At 38.7% G+C, this 19,379-nt stretch overlaps 1 protein-coding gene across 1 annotated transcript in view; it reads left to right on the top strand.

The window, feature by feature from the left end:
• COL4A5 (collagen type IV alpha 5 chain) overlaps window positions 1-19,379 on the top strand; it is a 133,426-nt gene that overhangs the window by 96,401 nt on the left and 17,646 nt on the right. The window contains exons 31-41 of the mRNA XM_034435040.2: window positions 2,143-2,310; window positions 2,997-3,086; window positions 4,015-4,164; window positions 5,988-6,086; window positions 6,388-6,477; window positions 7,774-7,913; window positions 8,099-8,225; window positions 11,693-11,773; window positions 13,137-13,235; window positions 13,391-13,441; window positions 14,420-14,605. Of these exons, the coding sequence (XP_034290931.1) occupies window positions 2,143-2,310; window positions 2,997-3,086; window positions 4,015-4,164; window positions 5,988-6,086; window positions 6,388-6,477; window positions 7,774-7,913; window positions 8,099-8,225; window positions 11,693-11,773; window positions 13,137-13,235; window positions 13,391-13,441; window positions 14,420-14,605 (1,281 nt within the window). The remainder of the gene's footprint in view (window positions 1-2,142; window positions 2,311-2,996; window positions 3,087-4,014; window positions 4,165-5,987; window positions 6,087-6,387; window positions 6,478-7,773; window positions 7,914-8,098; window positions 8,226-11,692; window positions 11,774-13,136; window positions 13,236-13,390; window positions 13,442-14,419; window positions 14,606-19,379) is intronic.

The following is a 19,379-nucleotide window of genomic DNA, read 5'->3' as shown; positions in this document are numbered from 1 at the left end:
CTATGTGCAAACTCAAAATATTTCAGCCTTGAGCTTGCCTGTTTTGAAAGTTTCCAATTAAAAACAGTTTCAACATAAAAAACATCTGGTAGCCAATGTATCAGAATGCTTCTGATAAAGTGAGAAGAATTCCTCCTGAGCTCAGAACTGGGGCTTTGAAGGGCAAACATTTCTAGACTGAAACTTTGTGTATCCTTCTAATCTAAATGGACATACATGACCAATTTCACAGTAAGATTTTGTTCCTTAATAGAAACACTTGGTTCTGTGTAAAACAGGTCAGCTTGGTTGCAAATAGATATAGAAGTTTATAAATCTGACACCTAACTTGCAAGGGGAAAAATGCTTTTGTTGTAGCAATATGTTTGTCAGTGGTTGGATAATATCTGTTTCGGGGGGGGGTTGTGTGTTTTCTATCCACATTTTTAATGTCTTTAATTAGTTTTGTTTTGTCCTTATAAAACCTCCATTTTTTCCTTCAGAGTTTATATTTTAATTTTCTGTATTGAAAAAATTTAAAATTTAAATTAAAAAACATTCAGTTCTGAAACCAAGGTTCTGAGTGACGGACACATTAGGAAGGTAGTGTCTGTTTTTCCCCTGTGCTTGTCCCCCTCAAAGCAAAAGACAATTTTCACTGTCTTTTCTCAAAACATGTAGAGTTTAGTTGAATTTGTAAGGAGTAAGTGGCAAATTTCCAAGGAGCTGGTGAATAAGTGCAGTTTTCTTCACAGTACCTTGTTTTAAAATAGATTATTCACATAAGGCATTTAAAATAATATTTTTCTTAGTACAGTACTATGGAAAATTGCAGATTAAATCAAAACAATAAGACTAATATTGTCTGGTTTGCAGGACGAGTATTATCTGGTTTGTGTAAAACACAATCTTGGTTTTGGTTCAGATCAACAGATCAATAGCCCAGCTGGAATACAAAGTCATTGGAGAGAAAAGTGAATTTCCAAATATTTTTAGACATTTCCAACCACTAATAGTGCAGTTAAAATGCTTTAGAGAATCAATCCCCCAATTTCTACTTGTTAACAACAATTAATATGTTGATCATTTATAAAGTCTGTTCTCTAGAGTAGGTTTACATTGATTTTTCTGTATTCCATATCTTCAAAACTAAATTCTAAGAGTTTGGTCAAAAAAATGGGTTATCACTAAAATCTGTTGAGCTGTAGATTTTGTTGAATTGAGGCTAAGGGGGCCAATCTTAAAACCAGAATTATTTATGACACAATTTGCAACCACTGTCCAAATTCCTGTTTCTTATGTAGGCAAAGTCCCCCAACCTGGTGTACTTCTCAGATTTGGATCTTAGTTCCCAGAATTCTCAGCAATAACCATGTGTGAGGGAATGTAGTCTAGATTCCCAGGAGGGAAGGATGTATTCCAGAGGAATAAGAGGCAGCTCAGCCCAGATGTTATGTGTGAGAGAAAGAGGGTAAACACAATCACTCCCTAACTTTTTCCAAAGTATATGCTTGGTGTAGGTGCTAATCTACTTCAGTCTGGCAAGATTCTGTCTATAGTGTGGAACAATAAAGAAATCTACCTAGAAGAATCACCATGTGTCTTTCTTGACTGGGGGGGTGGATCTGACACCATGTGTCAGGGTTCCAAGTAACACCCCCAACCAAGGAAGCCTCCAAGGCCAGCAGTTCCTCAAAGTTCCATTTTATTAGAGATGTCCTATTGGCACATCTGGGAAAACCCGAATCTGAAAACTTCCAGGTTTTCCCCACCCAAAGGAAAGTCAAAGTCCCTTCCCATGCACCCACATGCCCATCACATGGTCCAATCAATCCACCATCCCAACTGGAGATGTTCCCCAGTCATGCTTCTCCAGGTTCAGGCTAAATGTCCTTGACTCCCAGAGAAAATAATGTTGTTATAGCTATATATCTTCACCAACTCCATGCAACCCCCTCTCCCCTTATCCCACAGCACTAAGTGTGGCAGCCCTGAAGATCCAAAGAAAAAGATGGCCTCCAGGGCTGACACCATACTTGCTGAGGAATTCTAGCAGTTAAAAACTAAATACCTGCAAAGCATGAAGGTGAGGAAAGGATGAACTAACAACTGATTTAGGGAAAGCTATAATTAAAGGATTTGTATTCTGACAACTTCTCCTAGGATTTCAAGGCATCCCTGGCGAGAAAGGAGATCCTGGGCAACCAGGATTTGATGTTCCTGGTCCTCCAGGTGACAGGGGCAACCCAGGTTTTCCTGGAGCACCTGGTCTTCCAGGTGGACCAGGTTCCCCCGGTTCTCCAGGACGAGATGGAACTCCAGGCATACCAGGTAAATATATTTTGTGCTATTGTGGTTGTGTAGATAGGAGGTGCTTTCATTTTACAATACTGTCTGATAATTGCATAGACATAAAATTCATAACAGGGTGTCTTGATGAATGGAAAACAGTAGGGAGATGTCCTTCACCAATCAAAGCATTGACTCATTTCAAAGGTGATGGGCCGAGAACATTTCCACGTTTCTTACAGTCTGGAAGCCCTCAAAGAATTAAAACCTTTCCAGTTATGTTCAGTTATGCTGCTCTCATTGAAGCAAGGGAGGCGTCATCTTGTTGTGGAGAGTTAAATCTTTTCTGATTTCTGCTGCAGAGTCAGCAACATGGCCCTCCCATGTGCTCATGATGTTCCTAAGGTAGCTGATCCAAATTAAATAGGATCACCAAACAGAAAAATGGGAATTATTTGAGCACAAGCGAGAGGGCATCGGGTTCTCAACCTTGGCAGCTTTTAAAGATGTGAAGAGTGGACTTCAACTTCCAGAATTCTGAGAGTTGAAGTCCACATATCTGAAAGCTTCCAAGGTTAAAGAGATATTGAATTAGAGATTAGCCAATTGCCTTGCTATTGCCAAAAATTTCAGATTGAAATTTCAGGATGAAAAGTGAGGAAGTAAAAAGATTTGGAAAGTTGGTGATTCTAGGGCTCCAAATAAAACTGCTTCTGCTGTGCTTCCAGGAGGCAAAGGCGAGATGGGCGTGATGGGGCCACCTGGTCCTCTAGGAACACCTGGATCACCTGGAAGAAATGGCTTCCCTGGGCTCAAAGGTAAGAGGTCTCTTTGTTTTCCATCCCTAGAATTTAGAATTAATCCTTTAAACTCAGCAAAAGTGCAAGTATGCTTTTGGTATATTGCCTCTAGATAGGGAAATTCTAATTTCAGACACATCCTGCAAGTTTTTCAAGACAAGTTGTTGTCAATAGGTGCTTCTCTTGGCATCCATGCATATTTCTATATCCTTTTCATTTTTAAAAAAAAAACAATGGAAAGCTAGCATGCTTCAAAGTCAAGTTCCCCTTCCATCACATCGACATTTTTTTCCCAATAACATTGTATTAACATGCCCTGTATATATTTTTTGAAAATAAACATGGTGGCAGTGTGCAATTTAGTGCTTTGTGGCCACTTCTCAATTCAACAAAAGTATGGAATGGCAGAAAATCTCAGAGCATCTTGGTACAGCTCAACAATTTGCCTTCTGGCTGATTATGATCTAAGGTAACCAGTTTGTGAGAGAAGTCTACAAAATGCTCTCAAAATTCCAAATCCATGTGCACCCTAAAAGTTTCCCTACACCTTTACTTGCTGACATTATTTAGACCTAAATGTGTAATCGGCAATAATAAGCTATGATGGAAAGGTCTTTTGTATCAAAATGTTGACCTTAAACCAGAACTGACCTCCATCCAGCCCTGATGGAGAAGGTGGTCCAGTTAATAATCACTCAAACCAAAGTTTTGTGGTTGGCTTGGAAATGAAATGGACAAGGATGGGATGAGATTAGAGGAATGTCACCCTGATGAAGAATGCTTTATCTGTCGTAGTTGTTGGCGATTTAAGGTCATTCTAATGTGGTAAATTGATAATGTGAAGGATATAATGGATTTTCACTTACTTTATTGGGGCTTACAGACTGCTTACAGTCAGTGCACTCCAAATTAACAAGAAACATTATGTGCTTTGGATATTGCTTAGGCAATGATGGTTTACCAGGACAATCAGGTCAACCAGGACTTGCCGGACAAAAAGGCAGCAAAGGAGAACCTGGCTTGCCGGGAGCTCCTGGAAAAATTGATATTGACCAACTGGGTTCCAAAGGAGAAAAGGGGGAACCTGGAGAGAGAGGTAAGAAAAGATTCACTTTGTGTTCCTTCCACATAATAGGGGTCAAAAAGTTGGGTGTTAACAAGGTGGGTGTTTCTTCAGTCTCAGAACTTCCATTAATCCATAGGTTTCTCTTCCCTTCCTGTTTCTCAGGGTAAATATTCCTCTTAAATTAAGAATTAAGCATTAAGAATATTTGTTCTTGGAAAAAGTGATCGAGATGGCTAGAAAATGTTCATCAGTCATATATTTCCAAGAATTTGGAAGATGAGAAACAAATAAATGAATATTAATCTGTACTTCCCTGTCTGATATTCCTAAATGAACAAAACCTGGTTTATTTCACAGAAGTTCTGAAGAACTCTATTTTCTTGAATTTACATCCTTTAAACCACAGGTTGTGTTCAAGTCAGCTAGGAACAAAATAGAAAATAAAATACAAATATATAATTAAATAGAAAGGCAAATCAGTTAAAATTTATCATTAAAAGGAACTGTGTCACTATTATTCCCCTTATGGTTACGGCTTTTCTGTGCTCTCCAGTAGATATTGCATTCAGTTTGGCGATAAATAACTCACAATAATGCAACAACATGATTAAACCCTTATATTTAATTTGGGTGATTCCTATTTATTAGTACAACAAATATACAAATATTTAAATATTTAATATTAGAGACAATTAACTGATGGATTGCTAGAATATTCACTTTTCCCTCAACCCTCTTCTTTAGTTTCCCACGCTATTGTCTCATAAGAACGGAGGAAGCTAGAAAGAACCTTTGAAAAGTGAAAATTAAATTTGGGTGTAATCTCAAGAACCAGATTTAGAATTATTGATTAGTACATGAAAGTCTGGGAATTAATTAAAAAAGAGATAATAATGGCAACTAGGGCCGGGGTACTTACGAGACCGCCTTCTGCCACCAATAGCCTCCCACCGGCCAGTACGCTCGCACAGTGTGGGCCTCCTCAGGGTGACGTCCGCCAGACAATGTCGGCTGACGACCCCCAGGGGGAGAGCCTTCTCTGTGACGGCGCCCACCCTCTGGAACAACCTTCCCCCAGAGATACGTACAATAACAGACCTCCGGATTTTTCGTCGGGCCCTGAAAACCTATTTATTTCAACTAGCTGGGCTGGCTTGAGTTAATTTTAAATTGATTTTAAATTGGGTTATTTTAATTTACGGCCAATAATATTTAATTATTTTAATATTGTTTTTAAATTTTGTATGCTCTGTTTTTACTTTGGCTGTGCACCGCCCTGAGTCCTTTTTGGAGAAGGGCGGTATAGAAATTTAATAAATAAATAAATAAATACTAGTACAACAACAACAACTAAAATAAGTAAGAAAACACCATCGAGCCAAATGATACTTATGGCCTCGCCAGCTCAACAAAAAGTGGCACCTACTCTTTGCTACATGTCTTTGTTTGGCTAAGTCAGGGGTCATCAACCCATGGCCCTGGAGCTGCATTTGGCTGTTTTGTCCCTCTGCTGTGGCTCCCTGTTGCTCAAAATATGCCTCACAACTGCCAATATGCGACACCCACCGAAGCGCAATTTATTAAGCTTTTCGATCCCCAGTAGGCCAATCATGGATAAATCCAAGAAAAGAAAAGTTTCCGAAGAAAACAGAATCTTTAATTCAACTATATATGCTAGTTTTGTGGCCGCTCAGGAAATAGTCAGGTACAGGAAAAGTTTTGTGGCTCCCGGTGTTTTCTTTTCTGTGGGAAACTGGTCCAAATGGCTCTCCGAGTGTTTAAGGTTGCAGACCCCTGGGCTAAGTCATACCTAAGTATGAAGACTACTCATTCAACCTTTTGTTTCCTTGAAGGTAATCCTGGTTTGACCGGTCAGAAGGGTTATCCCGGCATCCCAGGTGACCCAGGGCCCGCTGGATCAGTTGGACAGCCAGGTGCACCTGGATTGCCAGGTGAGAGACAACCAACCCTTTGCTTTTCTGAATGGGCATGCTGTTTCAATATTGTAACAATAGCTCAGCTTCTCATCAAGCCAAGCCATGGTGACCAGCTCTGCACAAAACACTAAATCCTGGTTTACTAATGACAATAGTGATATCTGCACGTTGTACTAATTCATTCCATGGCTTTCCCAGTTTTGATGAAGGACAATGGATGAACTTGGCCATTACAACTGATAAAGATTTTCTTATTGCTTATGTGTTTATGGCATGGAAATCCATCAAAGTAGTAACCGTAATTCTGTTTTAATAGGTCCCAAAGGAGACACTGGAATTCTGGGGCCCCCTGGACCAATTGGGCCCCCTGGATTAAAAGGTGCCAATGGCGAGATGGGACTGCCAGGTACGATTTCAGAAGAATTCCCCACTCCTTCCAACCATTCATTGAACTAAAGATTGTTTTGATAATTGGAAACATTTAAGTTCAGTCTTTTATTCCTTGACTGGAAAGATGTAGGACAAGAGTAAGCAGAGCTGGGGGGAAGGGGGGAGTTAAATGTGTCATCAGCTTAGGTTCCTTATGTTGCCACAAATGATCAAAGTCCAGCCCCGCTCCTTGAATTCCATTGAAGATCTGGCGCCAATTCATATTTGAATTTTAGTTGACTGGATTCTTGCGTATAGGCTTGCACAATAAATCTGAATGTATGGTCCTGATCATTTGTGCCTGACAAGAAATGTAGGATTGTATCGTGAAAAAGGGGATGTTTCAGAATAAAACATTCCATAACCTAATGCTCTCCAGATGTGTTGGGCCTCAATTCTAATAATCCCATACCAGGAAGTCGAAGATCCATACCTCTGGATCATGCAAAAGATTGGAAAAAGCTCCTTAGAAGATTGGTTGTCAAATCTGAATTTCAACTATGTAAATTGAAGAGTTGCGGTGGTGCAGTAGTTAGAATGCAGCATTGCAGGCTAATTCAGCTCACTGTCAGGAGTTCAGTCCTGACCGGCTCAAGGTTGACTCAGCCTTCCATCCTTCCAAGGTCGGTAAAATGAGGAGCCAGATTGTTGGGGTTAATATGCTGGCTCTGTAAACCAGTTAGAGAGGGCTGTAAAGCACTTTGATTTACTGTATATACAGTAAATCGAAGTGCTATTGCTGCTAAATTGCCTCTACATGGCATGGGCATAGATAGGATCTCAGATGGCTTTCAACAGGGATGTGAGAAATTTATGGAGATTCTACCTACCAGTGATTATCAATCAAGTTAGCTTTTAGGGAACCCTGAATTAGAAGCAGCATACATGCTGTAGGGAGCCAACATGGTGATATCTCTCTTCCCAGATACAACTGGGAATCCAGGATGTTGGACTGGGTAATGATCTGTGATCTAATCCATGAAACTTCTCCTTAAATTCTTACGTCATCCAGATTTACAACATGCAATGAGTATTTTAAACATTAGCCACTCCATTTTTTATATTTTGTGAAAGCATTGTGATTCTGTGGTGCAGAAACTCCACATTTCTCTTGTGTGCTTGGTATTCCATCTCATTCAATCCATCTGGGTTTGATTCTTCTCCAACCCTTGCCTTGCCACTCTATTTGTAAAGTGTGATCCTTGATCCACAATGGTTATATACACTGCCTCAGAGTTGCTATGATCTGCTGTTTTTTCACTGTTTTGCACAGGTCCCCCTGGCACAAAAGGTTCACAAGGCATCCCAGGGCGTCTTGGCCAGCCTGGTTCTCCTGGATCACCTGGACTGAAGGGAAACAAGGGGGATCCTGGTATTTCAGGCACTGGTATTCCAGGTCCTCCTGGCCCCAAGGTAGGTTGCCCAACATTCTTTCCAGAAGTACTGAAGAGCACCTTTTCATAATCATGGACAAGATTGCCCTGTGCTACTCCAAAAGGCAACTGGGTTTTTTTCCTTGAAAACCTTGTGCTTCTCATCCTTCTTCTTCAGCTTCTAGATTTTCCTTTTTTAAAAAGATGCTATTTTTTTTCCCCCAGGGTGAAAGTGGATTGCCTGGCTACCCTGGTTCTCCAGGCCCTAAAGGATCTCTTGGAAATCCGGGGTTGTCTGGCTCACCAGGTACTCTGGGAGCAAAAGGTGAACCTGGCCTTCCTGGATTCCCAGGTAATTGATTTAACATGGCTCATTTTTCTTCTCTTTTCTTTTTCTTTTGCTTCTGAAACAGATACTTTTTCCAGAGCTTATATTCTTTGTGAAGGTTTCTTTCCATCTCGTGTCCTCCAGATGTGCTGGGCTCCTACAGCACCCTCCAGAGATTTGGGACTCTTATCTAGATGGCCTTCAATTGGAAACATCTTTCATGAAATGAGGGGAATTAAAGCAGTTATAGAGAAGCAAGTCCTCTCTATAGGTAGTCCTCAACTTACAACCATTCATTTAGTGTCTGTTCAAAGTTACAGTGGCACAATGGCACTAAAAAAAAGTGACATGACCATTTTTCATACTTACGACCATTGCAGCATCCCTATGGTCACATGATCTAAATTTGGACGCTTGGCAAGTGGTTCGTGTTTATGATGGTTGAGTGTCCCAGGTTCATGGGATCTCCTTTTGCAACCTTCTGATAAGCAAAGCCAAGAGAGAAGCCGGATTCATTTAACAGCCAGATTAGCAACCTAATAGCTGCAGTGTTTCACTTAACAACGGTGGCAAATGGAGCAAAACTCATTTAACAACCATCTTGTTTAATAACAGACATTTTGGGCCTAATTGGGGTTGTAAGTCAAGGACTACCTGTATTTCTTTCTTTACTGTGTCAATTACCCCATCATCTTTTTGTGTGTGTATGTTTTATTTGCAGTTTTTCTTTAACAACAAACATAATTTGTGAACAGTGTAATGACTGGGTCAATACATTTTTTTACACAGTGCTGACAGTAATAATACAATTACAATATGCATAGTTTTATCTTCCAACTTCTAACCTTAATATGCTCATTATAATTATAATATACACTTTTATTTATCAATATGTATAATACTGTTTTCCCAATTGGTACTTAATTTTTCCCCCACTTGTTGGGGTTCTTCCATATTCACCTCTTTATCTTTAAACAGTACTATTCTCTCTTTATGATACTTCGCTTTCTCCAAAAATATATTTAAACATCAATTACATTTCTTCATACAATGTGTTTATTGACCCCTATTAAATCAATATCCTACAAAAAAAAAAAATCCTAATATTTTAAGTATTAGTCAAGTTCCACAATATTTCCAATATCTCAGTTTTCTGTAAACACCAATAAAACCAATTATTAATCAAATTCATTCGATCCCGGGATTATATCTCTAAGTCCCCTAAATTTGTAATCCTGAAAAGCTATGAATTCCAATATATTTTTTACACACTGTTAGTCATAATAATACATTTAAATATGCCTAATCACAGTCTTCAACCTCCTAACCTTGGTATATTTGTGATTATAATAAATTCTATTATAAATAAATGATGAAATTTTAAAATGGCTGAGAGATGACTTTTTGGTGATTCTTTTATATTTTTCTCTTGGGATCCTATATTTCTTTCTAACGTTTTTACATAGACTGAATGTTCCCTCTGCCTTACCCCTTATCTCCTTCTGCTGCATCATTTGGATACTCATCCATAATCCTTTCATTATTTTTGGGAAGTCTTCCTTTTTTTTCTCTGTGCTATTGTAAACTCTTAAGGGATTATCTATTCGATTCTTAGTATTTATTGTTATTGTCTTTTCATTGTTTTTATTTTCTTGTAGCTTATTTTGATTTGTCTCCTCACCCACTCCTTCTGATTTCTCATCTGTCTTCTGAATATTTTGTTAATCTTTTCCCACCATTTGTTGAGGGTCTTCCACACTCACTTCTTTATCTTTAAACAATCCCATCATCTCTTTATGATTCTTGGTCACACTTTTATAAAAACTTTTAGCCATCCTTAACATTTCTTCATAGAACTTTATTGTCTCCTGCCGAGTTATTTTGTACCAAATTAATATATTAAAAATTACTCAATGTATCTCTAATATTCCAGTATCCCACTATCTAAAAACTCCAAAAAAGTGAATTATTAATAAAATTTATCAATCCCAGAATTATTCCTCCAAATCCTCTAGCTTTCTAGTCCTTAAAGGCTATAAATTTATACTTTACAATCTTTATAGTTTCCAGTTTACACCTTCCCAATTGTCCAAATTTTAAAGTCTTATTTATCTTTTCTTCTTTTTCTCTTTTTTCCCCTCTTTTCTTTTTTCTCCCCTTTCTATCACTTTTCTTCTTTTTCTTCTTCTTTTGCCTCATAGGATGATCTATCAAATGATGTTAGTGAATCAAATCCAGCTTGGCCCACCAGATTTCCTCAGATCTTTCAAATCCACCTTTCAATGAACAATTCCATAAGGTTTTGGTATTTATAGTACAGTTTGCTTTAAAAATCTCCAAACAGCTCAGTAAATGATTCCAAGCCTCCAGATCGTCTACTAAGATAAAGTCAAGGTCAAATAGTCTTCCAGGTGTTATTTGTTTTCTCTTCTTTTAGCACTTTCATTCAAATTTCTCACATTGCAGTAATCTTCTTCCTCCAGTAGATGGCTCCCCTGCTCCCAATTTCAGCATTCAACAGAATGTAAAAACAGCTGACTGTCATCCATTCAGGGTCATCCCTGCTACTGTTTGGGAGAGCTTTCTTGGGATCAATGAGGAAATTGCGATTTCCTTGTGATCGATGAAGCACCTCTACTTTCTTCACTACCCCTCCAGGGTGACTTGACCTGTAGGGTATCCCGGCAAGCAGTTGCCGGCTGCATTTCACAGAGCCCAGCGGAGCTCCACTATTTTCCAGCCGTTCCTGCCACGATATCAACCGGAAGTCACCCCATCTTCTAAAATGTTTGAGTTTTGCTCGACAATCCAGTTGCTGAGCTGAAAAGTGTACCTTCTGCTAGTTTTCTTTCTCTAAAACTTTAATCTGTTTCTTGAAAACAAATGTTTTATTTCTTTCTTGCTCTGAACTTCAAAAGCCTTCTGGAGTGGTTTATGGAAGTTTAAAACCAGAAAGGCCCATTTCCAAGGGTTTTGTGTTCCAAAAAAGACAAGAGAAGGGATAAGGAAGGAAAAAGAACAGAAAACTTGTTAATATTTTACAAATTGCATCATAGCCAGCTGTGATGGAAACAGATTGCTTAGGAATCAAAAGGATTGCTTTAATGGAAGGAAGTGAGGGGCTTGTACATGTAAGACAGAGGTTCCTGTATAGACCATCTTCATTTGGCTTGATTACTAAAATCTGGCTTATTTAATAAACACCATAAATTGAGAATAGGCACAGCTGTTTTATCTGGATCTACTTTTCTCTTTGCTTCTAATCAGAGAAGATTCTATTTCATTTTTTCATTTCATTCGATCACTGATGATGATACTTAGTTGGTAATGAAACATCAGCAAGAAAACAACCAATCTCAGGCAGCCCCATCGTTCAACCTTGAGCTACAAATATTCTCTTCTATCAGCAATTCTGTCTTTCCAGTTCAGGGATGTTGATACCTACTGAAGTTGTCTTGTGCTTCCTTCAGATTATGGTTTTGTTTTCACAGGGTCACCAGGCATTTCAGGACCAAAAGGTCTTGATGGACCTCCAGGAAGCCCAGGTGTTCCAGGGGCACCTGGACCTCCAGGTAGGTGCTGAAAAATATCAAATAGGTAAAAGTTTGTTTGGTTGATTTACCTGTCTTGAACTATCTTAAAAGCCTTTGATTTAGTACAGTGGGTCTCAACCTATGATCCGCGGACCTCTGTGGAGCCACAATGTTGTTACAAGGGGTCCACGAAGGCTTGAAAAAAGGTCATGATTTAAATCTTCTGGCTCCACCACAAAAGGTATTTAAAGGCAGTCCATGATGAAGAAAAATTTGAGAACTACTGAGGAGAAGGAGGTTTGGGTCACACCTTCCCTTCTTCCAAGTGAAATGAAGTTCAAGGGACAATGCTGCTTAAATCTTACTCCTTGCCATTCCTTTCTTCCCAATTAGTTTTTTGACAAGTAAAAACTTTCCAAATTTGAAGAAAACATTTAAAGAAAAGAAAAAGCAAAATTTTAAGTAAATTAAAAATGAGAGAAAAAAAACATCTCATCAGCATTTGCCTGAGCACATTTATTACATGCATTTACTAGTTTATTTGTTAGGTTTGTGTGTCCCCCATCTCGTCTAGAGGTGACTCTGGATGGCTTACAAATGGTGGGAAGTAGGCAGTAGTTTTCAGATTTGATATATTAGGTAGTCTTTAGGTTTGCTAGGTTAGGTTAAGTAGTCTTGGTTTGCTGAGTTGGGTTGGTTAGATTAAGTTTAGGTTAGTTTAGGTTGATTAGGTAGTCTTTACATTTGCTAGGTTAGGTTTGGTTAGATTAGTTATGTTGGGTTGGTTGGGTTGGGTTAGGTAAGGTAAGGTAGTCTTTTGGTTTGCTGGATTGGTTTGGTTAGGTTAGGTTAGGTTTAGGTTAGGTTAGGTTGGTTAGGTTGTCTTTAGGTTGCAACTTATTCTCTAAATTAGAGATCCTAGTTTGCAGAGAACAGGATTAGCTTGCCTGATATAAACCTGGGCTGTGATTTAGTTTGTGAATGCTGCGTGGTCCTTACTGTTTGTGGAGAATTCTGCCTACAGCAGGGGTGTAGCTTAGAGTTGATAATCTGATCTACATCTTCATGAATATCCACATAAAGGATAGGAGCAAGAGCGAATACAAATCACATTTCATCGTTTGTACATAATTGGGGCTAGCTGTACATCTCTTATGTGAAATTTCTCAATTTCTCCTTTCCTAAAACGTTTAAGAAGAACAGCTGAAGTGGTCATCTCTGTGATAGGTGAACAATTCCAGTCCTAAATCAGGTCTGTAGAAACACAGGGAATTGTTTTTGTCTGGATTATGAAGTGCATTAGAAATGGTACTGTAGTATTTACAGAAGGCAGATCTTTGGATTATTTTTCTAGAACATCAAGAGAATTCATTGTTGGCAATTCTCCTCTTCTGTGTCTTAGGTGAACTGGGTCGCCCTGGCTCTCCAGGCCTTCTGGGGGAAAAAGGACAACCTGGGCGTGATGGCATCCCTGGACCAGCAGGGCAGAAAGGTGAACCAGGTGAGCCTCCTTTTTTTCTACTTGATGCTTTCCTTTTCCTTTTGCATCTCTGTAATGATGATGAATCCATCGGTTGAAAGGTTGATGTGTTTTGGCAAAGATCCATAACACAAAATTGCATTGTTAACTTTGCCATTGTGATTGTGTTCTTTCAGGTCAACCAGGATTTGGACTTCCCGGACCTCCAGGCCTCCCAGGACTCGCAGGCAAAGATTTAATTTTATTTATTAATGAAAAATAAAGTTCATTGTTTCATAATAGATCTCAGAATTGGGTACCAAGTGAGGGGAAAAAAGCTTTTTCTCCCTGGCTCCTAGAACTGATGGACCATCATCTAGATGATTGCTTCATTTTGGAGACAGAAATGAAGTTGACATTTGGATATGAGAGGGCAAGTGTTGCAAATTCTGAAAATTTGCGACCATTACTTACTCTTTAAGCAGGCATTCCAAGATTGGCAATATTAAGGAATCTGGTTAAGATACTCTTAATTGAAAATTTCAGAATGCCTGGTTAAAAATCATGTTGGTTGCAAACCTTAGGAGATATATACCCAAAATATCTGGAAGGTTCATCCAGATTTCTGTCTGAGAGTAATGTAAAACTTGCCTTCAGAAGTTGTAGGTACTCCAGAGCTGGAGGCTTTTAAGAAGAGATTGGGCAGCCATTTATCTGAAATAGTATAGGGTCTCCTGCTTGAACAGGGAGTTGGACTAGAAGACCTCCAAGGTCCCTTCCAATTCTGCCACTCTGTTGTTCTTTTAAAACTGAAATATGTACATAAAATTTGCATCTAGCCATCTAGGAGATTTTGCTTAACAATCTAATGAATATTTTTTTCTTTACTTTTGATTCACATCCCCTGTAAACCTGTTTCACTACCCATTTTAAATTGTGAACCACAAATAAAAAAACTCCTCATATATAAACTAGGGTGAAAATAATGGAAGCAGCAAATTTGAAGGATGGTTTTGGATGTTCCTGGTCTTTTTGAGAATGCTGACAGATGGGAGCTACTGGGAGGGAGATATCAGAAAATATTGGGTATCAGTTTTTCAGCTTGCATCATCAAATACTCTGGGGGTCTCTAGCATCTCTCTTTTTTTTTTCAACAGCAATTTAAGGGCCTTTCTGGAATGCTGATCCTTTTACATACCTCTCTCCTTCTTTGTTTTAACAAATAGGTCAAAAGGGAGATTCAGGCTTCTCTGGACCCCCAGGCCCTCCAGGACTCCCTGGTTTAAAAGGAGAAATGGGTGCCAAGGGATTTCCTGGCGCTCAGGGCTTAGAAGGTCCTCCAGGACTTCCTGGGCCACCATCAGAAGGACCTAAGGGTAGCCCTGGGCCACCAGGCATACCAGGACGGCCAGGTAAGAAAAAGAAGGTCTATACACTGAATATTTTGCTGGCAGGTTATTGGTTTACCGGGCTATCGTTTTGATCAGCCCTTTCCAGACTGATGTTTTTGATGATCTGACCAGACTTTTAATATTCAGTGCCTTTGAGACATGGTGAAGTTATCCTGAAAAAGACAAGCATTATCCATGTCAAGACACAATGATAGAATCTGCTGATAAACTGCCAGCAAAATTTTCCCAATTTTAAATGGGCTCTGCATGTGATCACAGCACTCATCAAGCCAAGCACTCAATCAACCTTAATAGCATCTGCCCAGGCTGCCTGTACCATGATGCCACCTGATCAGGAAATTCATCTTGTGCACCGAATGATAATTCACACTGCTCATAGGACCATTGGAAATCAAATTCATGTTAGCAGCACCGCATGTTCAGTTTTCATCATTTATTCCTCCTTGTTTGGGTTATGCTCATCATTAATGCTCGTTCTTACCCCACCGTGTCCTCCATTCCAGCAGGTGCAATGCATCCCATCTCATCTTCATTCTGTCATCGTCCAGCTTGTTTGTTTGTGGTTCCTACGTATAAGTGATAATGTTAAATAAATGCCACCGAGCCGTTACTGGTATCTGATAAAATCTGCCTGACGTGTGGAACGATGTTTGGCAAGTTTAGAGAAAGTGCTTTAACTTGTATGCTATTTTATATGTCCAACAGTCCTGTTTTGGCATTCATTAGCAATATGACAACTGAGTTATTAGAGTAGCCATTGTAGATGATTCAGGGTTATTTAGACTGGCCTTTAATTCAGGGAACTCCAAACTTGGCAACTTTAAGACTTGTGGACTTCAACTCCCAGAATTCCTCAGCCAGCATGAAGAATTCTGGGAGTTGAAGTCCACAAGTCTTAAAAGTTGCTAAGTTTGGAGACCCTGCTGTAATTGACACTTTTTGTACACTTTCTGACAGTTGGTAACATTTAATTAGTGATGACACTTTATGACCATAGAAGATGCATTTTAATTGTACCTGAACCTGGACAAAATGTTGTGACATCTATTATTTTTTATTTATTATTATTTTATTCATTTTATTTCTATACCGCCCTTCTCCCGAAGGACTCAGGGCGGTGTACAGCCTAATTAAAAACACAAAGACAGACAAAATTAAAAATTATTAAAATTATTAAATAATGGGCCCAATTTATAAAACCCCAAATTTAAAATCCCATTTAAAACCAATTTAAAATCTTTACATTGATAGCCCAGCCTGGCGGAATAACATGGTTTTAGTCTCAAAAACTAAAATGATAGAATGAGTTCTAAAGAATGTAACGGATTGGGCATCATTACGAAATCTTGTCTCTTCCTAGTACACATGCATACAGTATAAATTGTTTGTTTTAATAAGTTATTTGTGAGATTTATATACCACCATTCTGCCAATTGATGTTACTCAAAGTGGCTCACAAATTAAAATTTTAATTACAACATCTTAAAATAAGATGTTCTTTAAGTCAGGGGTCCCCAACCCCCCGGTCCATGGACTGGCACTGGGCCATGGCATGCCAGAAACCAGGCCTTGCAAACAAGACCCATCACAAGACTCCCACTGATGAGCCACATCTGACCCATCATAAGACCTACTGACTACACAAAGCCCTTATAAACAGAAGAACACCGACAATGACATCTCTTAAGCTCCACTGAAGATGTTACCTAGCCTGATAATGAAATGTTCAGAAACCAACCTACAAGTTTGGAGAACGAATCTTCACCCTCAAACAAGCAAAGCCCCATCTACAGGATGCAGGCAGCATGTGAAACCATGCCCTCTCCGGTCCATGGAAAAACCTCTCCCCACGAAACCAGTCCCTGCTGCCCAAAAGGTTTGAGGGACACTGCTTTAAATCAAGCTTGATTTTGCTGTCTTGATGGGTATGCTCATGGAGGTTTTTTGGCAGATATAAGGAAGTGGTTTGCCATTGCTTTACTCCAACCTAGCCTTCAGCCTTTAGAGTTCCTCTTGGCTTCTAACTGACCTTGGTTAAATATTAATATAACATCCCAAAATTCTGTTCTTATTTTACATAAGAGAAAGAACTTTTACAAGTTCTTTAAGATCTGTTTATCCCAGAAATATATTTCCACCACAAAAACCTGAAGAGGGCATACAAGTAGAATATAAAATATAATTATACAACAAGGATGAAGATGATGATAATAGCTCATTAACCGGATATAAACTTAGCTGTGCAATTACAGGTTAAAGAATTGACATCAGATAAGTTAGATGTTAAACATTCAGTCACCCAGGATAAGCATTCAGACAAACATTCAGCCTGGTATCTACTGGGGATCAAGGAAAGCAGTAGAACATATATCTAGGACTTCTCATCAATGCCTTTGAAGTAAATGCAAGGCGTTTGAAGAAGAGCTCTGTTGTGGGGTAGTTCCACATGACCGCAGAAGAATTTGATTCAATTTTGAAGAAGACAACATCAACACATACATTTTCCCTTCATATAGGAACATTGGGAGAAGACTTAATTAGATGAAGATGCTGTCACTTTAGATTGTGACTAAGAGGAAGTGCTAGTAATGGCGCTGTGGCATTGTTTCAATCATCTTTGTTTTCACTGCATGTAGAATGTAGGTGTTCATCTCATGCTACCATGCATCTGCCAGTCGGTGAAGACCAAACTGTTGTCATGAGTAAAAGGAAATTCAATTGGTCCACTGTTGATGGAATCAACCCCTGGAATGTAACTGAATAATGATTGGACAAGAAAGCAGTTGCAACCACGAAGAAAGAGAACTAGATACATAAAACAAGCTATTTTGTTGATAGCGCTTCTCAATAATTGGTAGGGGGGTTGCACTTTGGGCTGACTTCTTGCAGCTAGTCCTAACATGGAGATGCTTTTGATATATAGGTAGTTCTCGACTTACAATCATAACTGGAACCAGGCATTCTGTTGCTTGTTAAGTAAGTTGTGCCCAATTTTATGACTTTTTTTAAACCACAAATCACTGCAGTTGTTGATCCACGTGATCATTAAGAGAATCCAGTTTCCCTCATTGACTTTACTTGTTGGAAACTGACTGGCAGATGGTGACCATATGACCACTGTAAATACATGCTGGTTGCCAAGCACCCAAATCTTGTTTCTGTGACTTTGGGGGTTCTGTGACAGTCTTAAGTGCCAGAACAGGCTGTAAATCCCCTTTTTCAAACGTCCTGAATGGTTGTAAGTTGAGGACCACCTGTAATAACTTGCAGTTATTCCAGACAGCATCCCGTGAACAACCTAAATATTTTTTTTTCCATGGGGCTGAGGCTTCCACTGTAAAAAAAAAAAAAAAAATTTGATCATGATGACAGTTTGGTGTACATATAGAATTGTTAAAAAAAGAAATGTAGATGGATCGCTGTGAAAACATATCAGTTTGTTTATGTGTCTAACTATATTGATATTTTTCTTTGTAATGATGGCCTTGGTGAACTTTTGATCACCTCCTTCCAGGTGCCACAGGTTAGCTCATTAACTCTAGAGTAATACCTTTTGCATGAAATTAAATGTTTGTCTTGGATAAAAATGGTTTCTTCTCCAGAATGAGTATGCCAAGTCATCAATCTATCCTATATGTATAATGAGGCAAAGGCAGAAGTTTGGTTGAGAAATACCGTTAAAATTGAAAGAAAAATATTATGGTCTAAATTTGTACAAATATCTTACACTTTGCCTACACTTTTTAATTCATTTTTTAAAAAATGTGTGGTTTATTTACCCCGCAAATTGCAAAGATTGTGACCCGATTGAAAATGAAGCATGTTTACTTACCATTTATAAACATCTTGTTTTTGATAGAATCAATGTGATGCTGTGAGCATGATCATATTTGCCATAACATAAGATATAAACCCCAAAGGTTTTTCAAGAGGCAATTGGACTTTCTGTTTTTTCTTTGAAGACTTTTCGCTTCTCATCCAAGAAGCTTCTTCAGCTTCTTGAATGAGAAGCGAAACATCTTCAGAGAAAAGCCAGAAACTCCAGTTGCCTCTTGAAAAAGCACCTTTGGGACAACCATGAGCTGGATGACTGAGAATCTCCATAGACATAAGCAATAAACATGATTTATTAGCATTTGGAATCACATACTGTATGCCTTTGCACTGCCATTCTTGTCTTGTTTGTTTATACTGAGAGTCGTCCAGTTTGGACGAGGCTGTAATAAAATGGATCTGCTCTTTTGTCAAGTTTATCTAGGAGTAAATCCCTATTGAATTCAGACTCAATTCTGGGTTAAAAACAAAAGCAGAGCATTTAGCTCTAAGAAGGTTTTGGCTTCAGTTTATGTTTTCTAATTGCAACTAGATTTTTTTTTTGGTAGTAAGATAATGTTAATGAGATGAAATCATATTGTGTGTGTATATTTCTGTAGGACAAAGTTGACTTGGCATACACATTTGTATGAAATGGAATAAAAAGAAATATTGAAAGTTTTGCTAAGATATCTTCTCAGAAACAAATCTTCATGACCGCAGCCATGGAAAAGTTCTGAATCTAAATTATTACTTAAATAGAGCAATCCCCTGTGGCTCATTAAAAGTGCAGTTTAATTAAATGGGAAAAGGAAATGGAAAATGGTGAAGCAGCAAAGATTGGTTGCTTTCTGTTATGTATTTTGTGAAAGGCTTAGCAAAACTTGGATTCTGTTTTGCAATAGAAAGTTTTGGTTAGTCTAATCTTTTGTTTAGCAATAATATAGAAAGATCAACCAAG

This window comes from Pantherophis guttatus, chromosome 12 (assembly GCF_059756535.1).
Source record: "Pantherophis guttatus breed Tessera chromosome 12, ASM5975653v1, whole genome shotgun sequence".
Classification (NCBI taxonomy): domain Eukaryota; kingdom Metazoa; phylum Chordata; class Lepidosauria; order Squamata; family Colubridae; genus Pantherophis; species Pantherophis guttatus.
The sequence above is the reverse complement of the archived record's forward strand: the minus strand, read 5'-3'. Positions and strand labels throughout refer to the sequence as shown.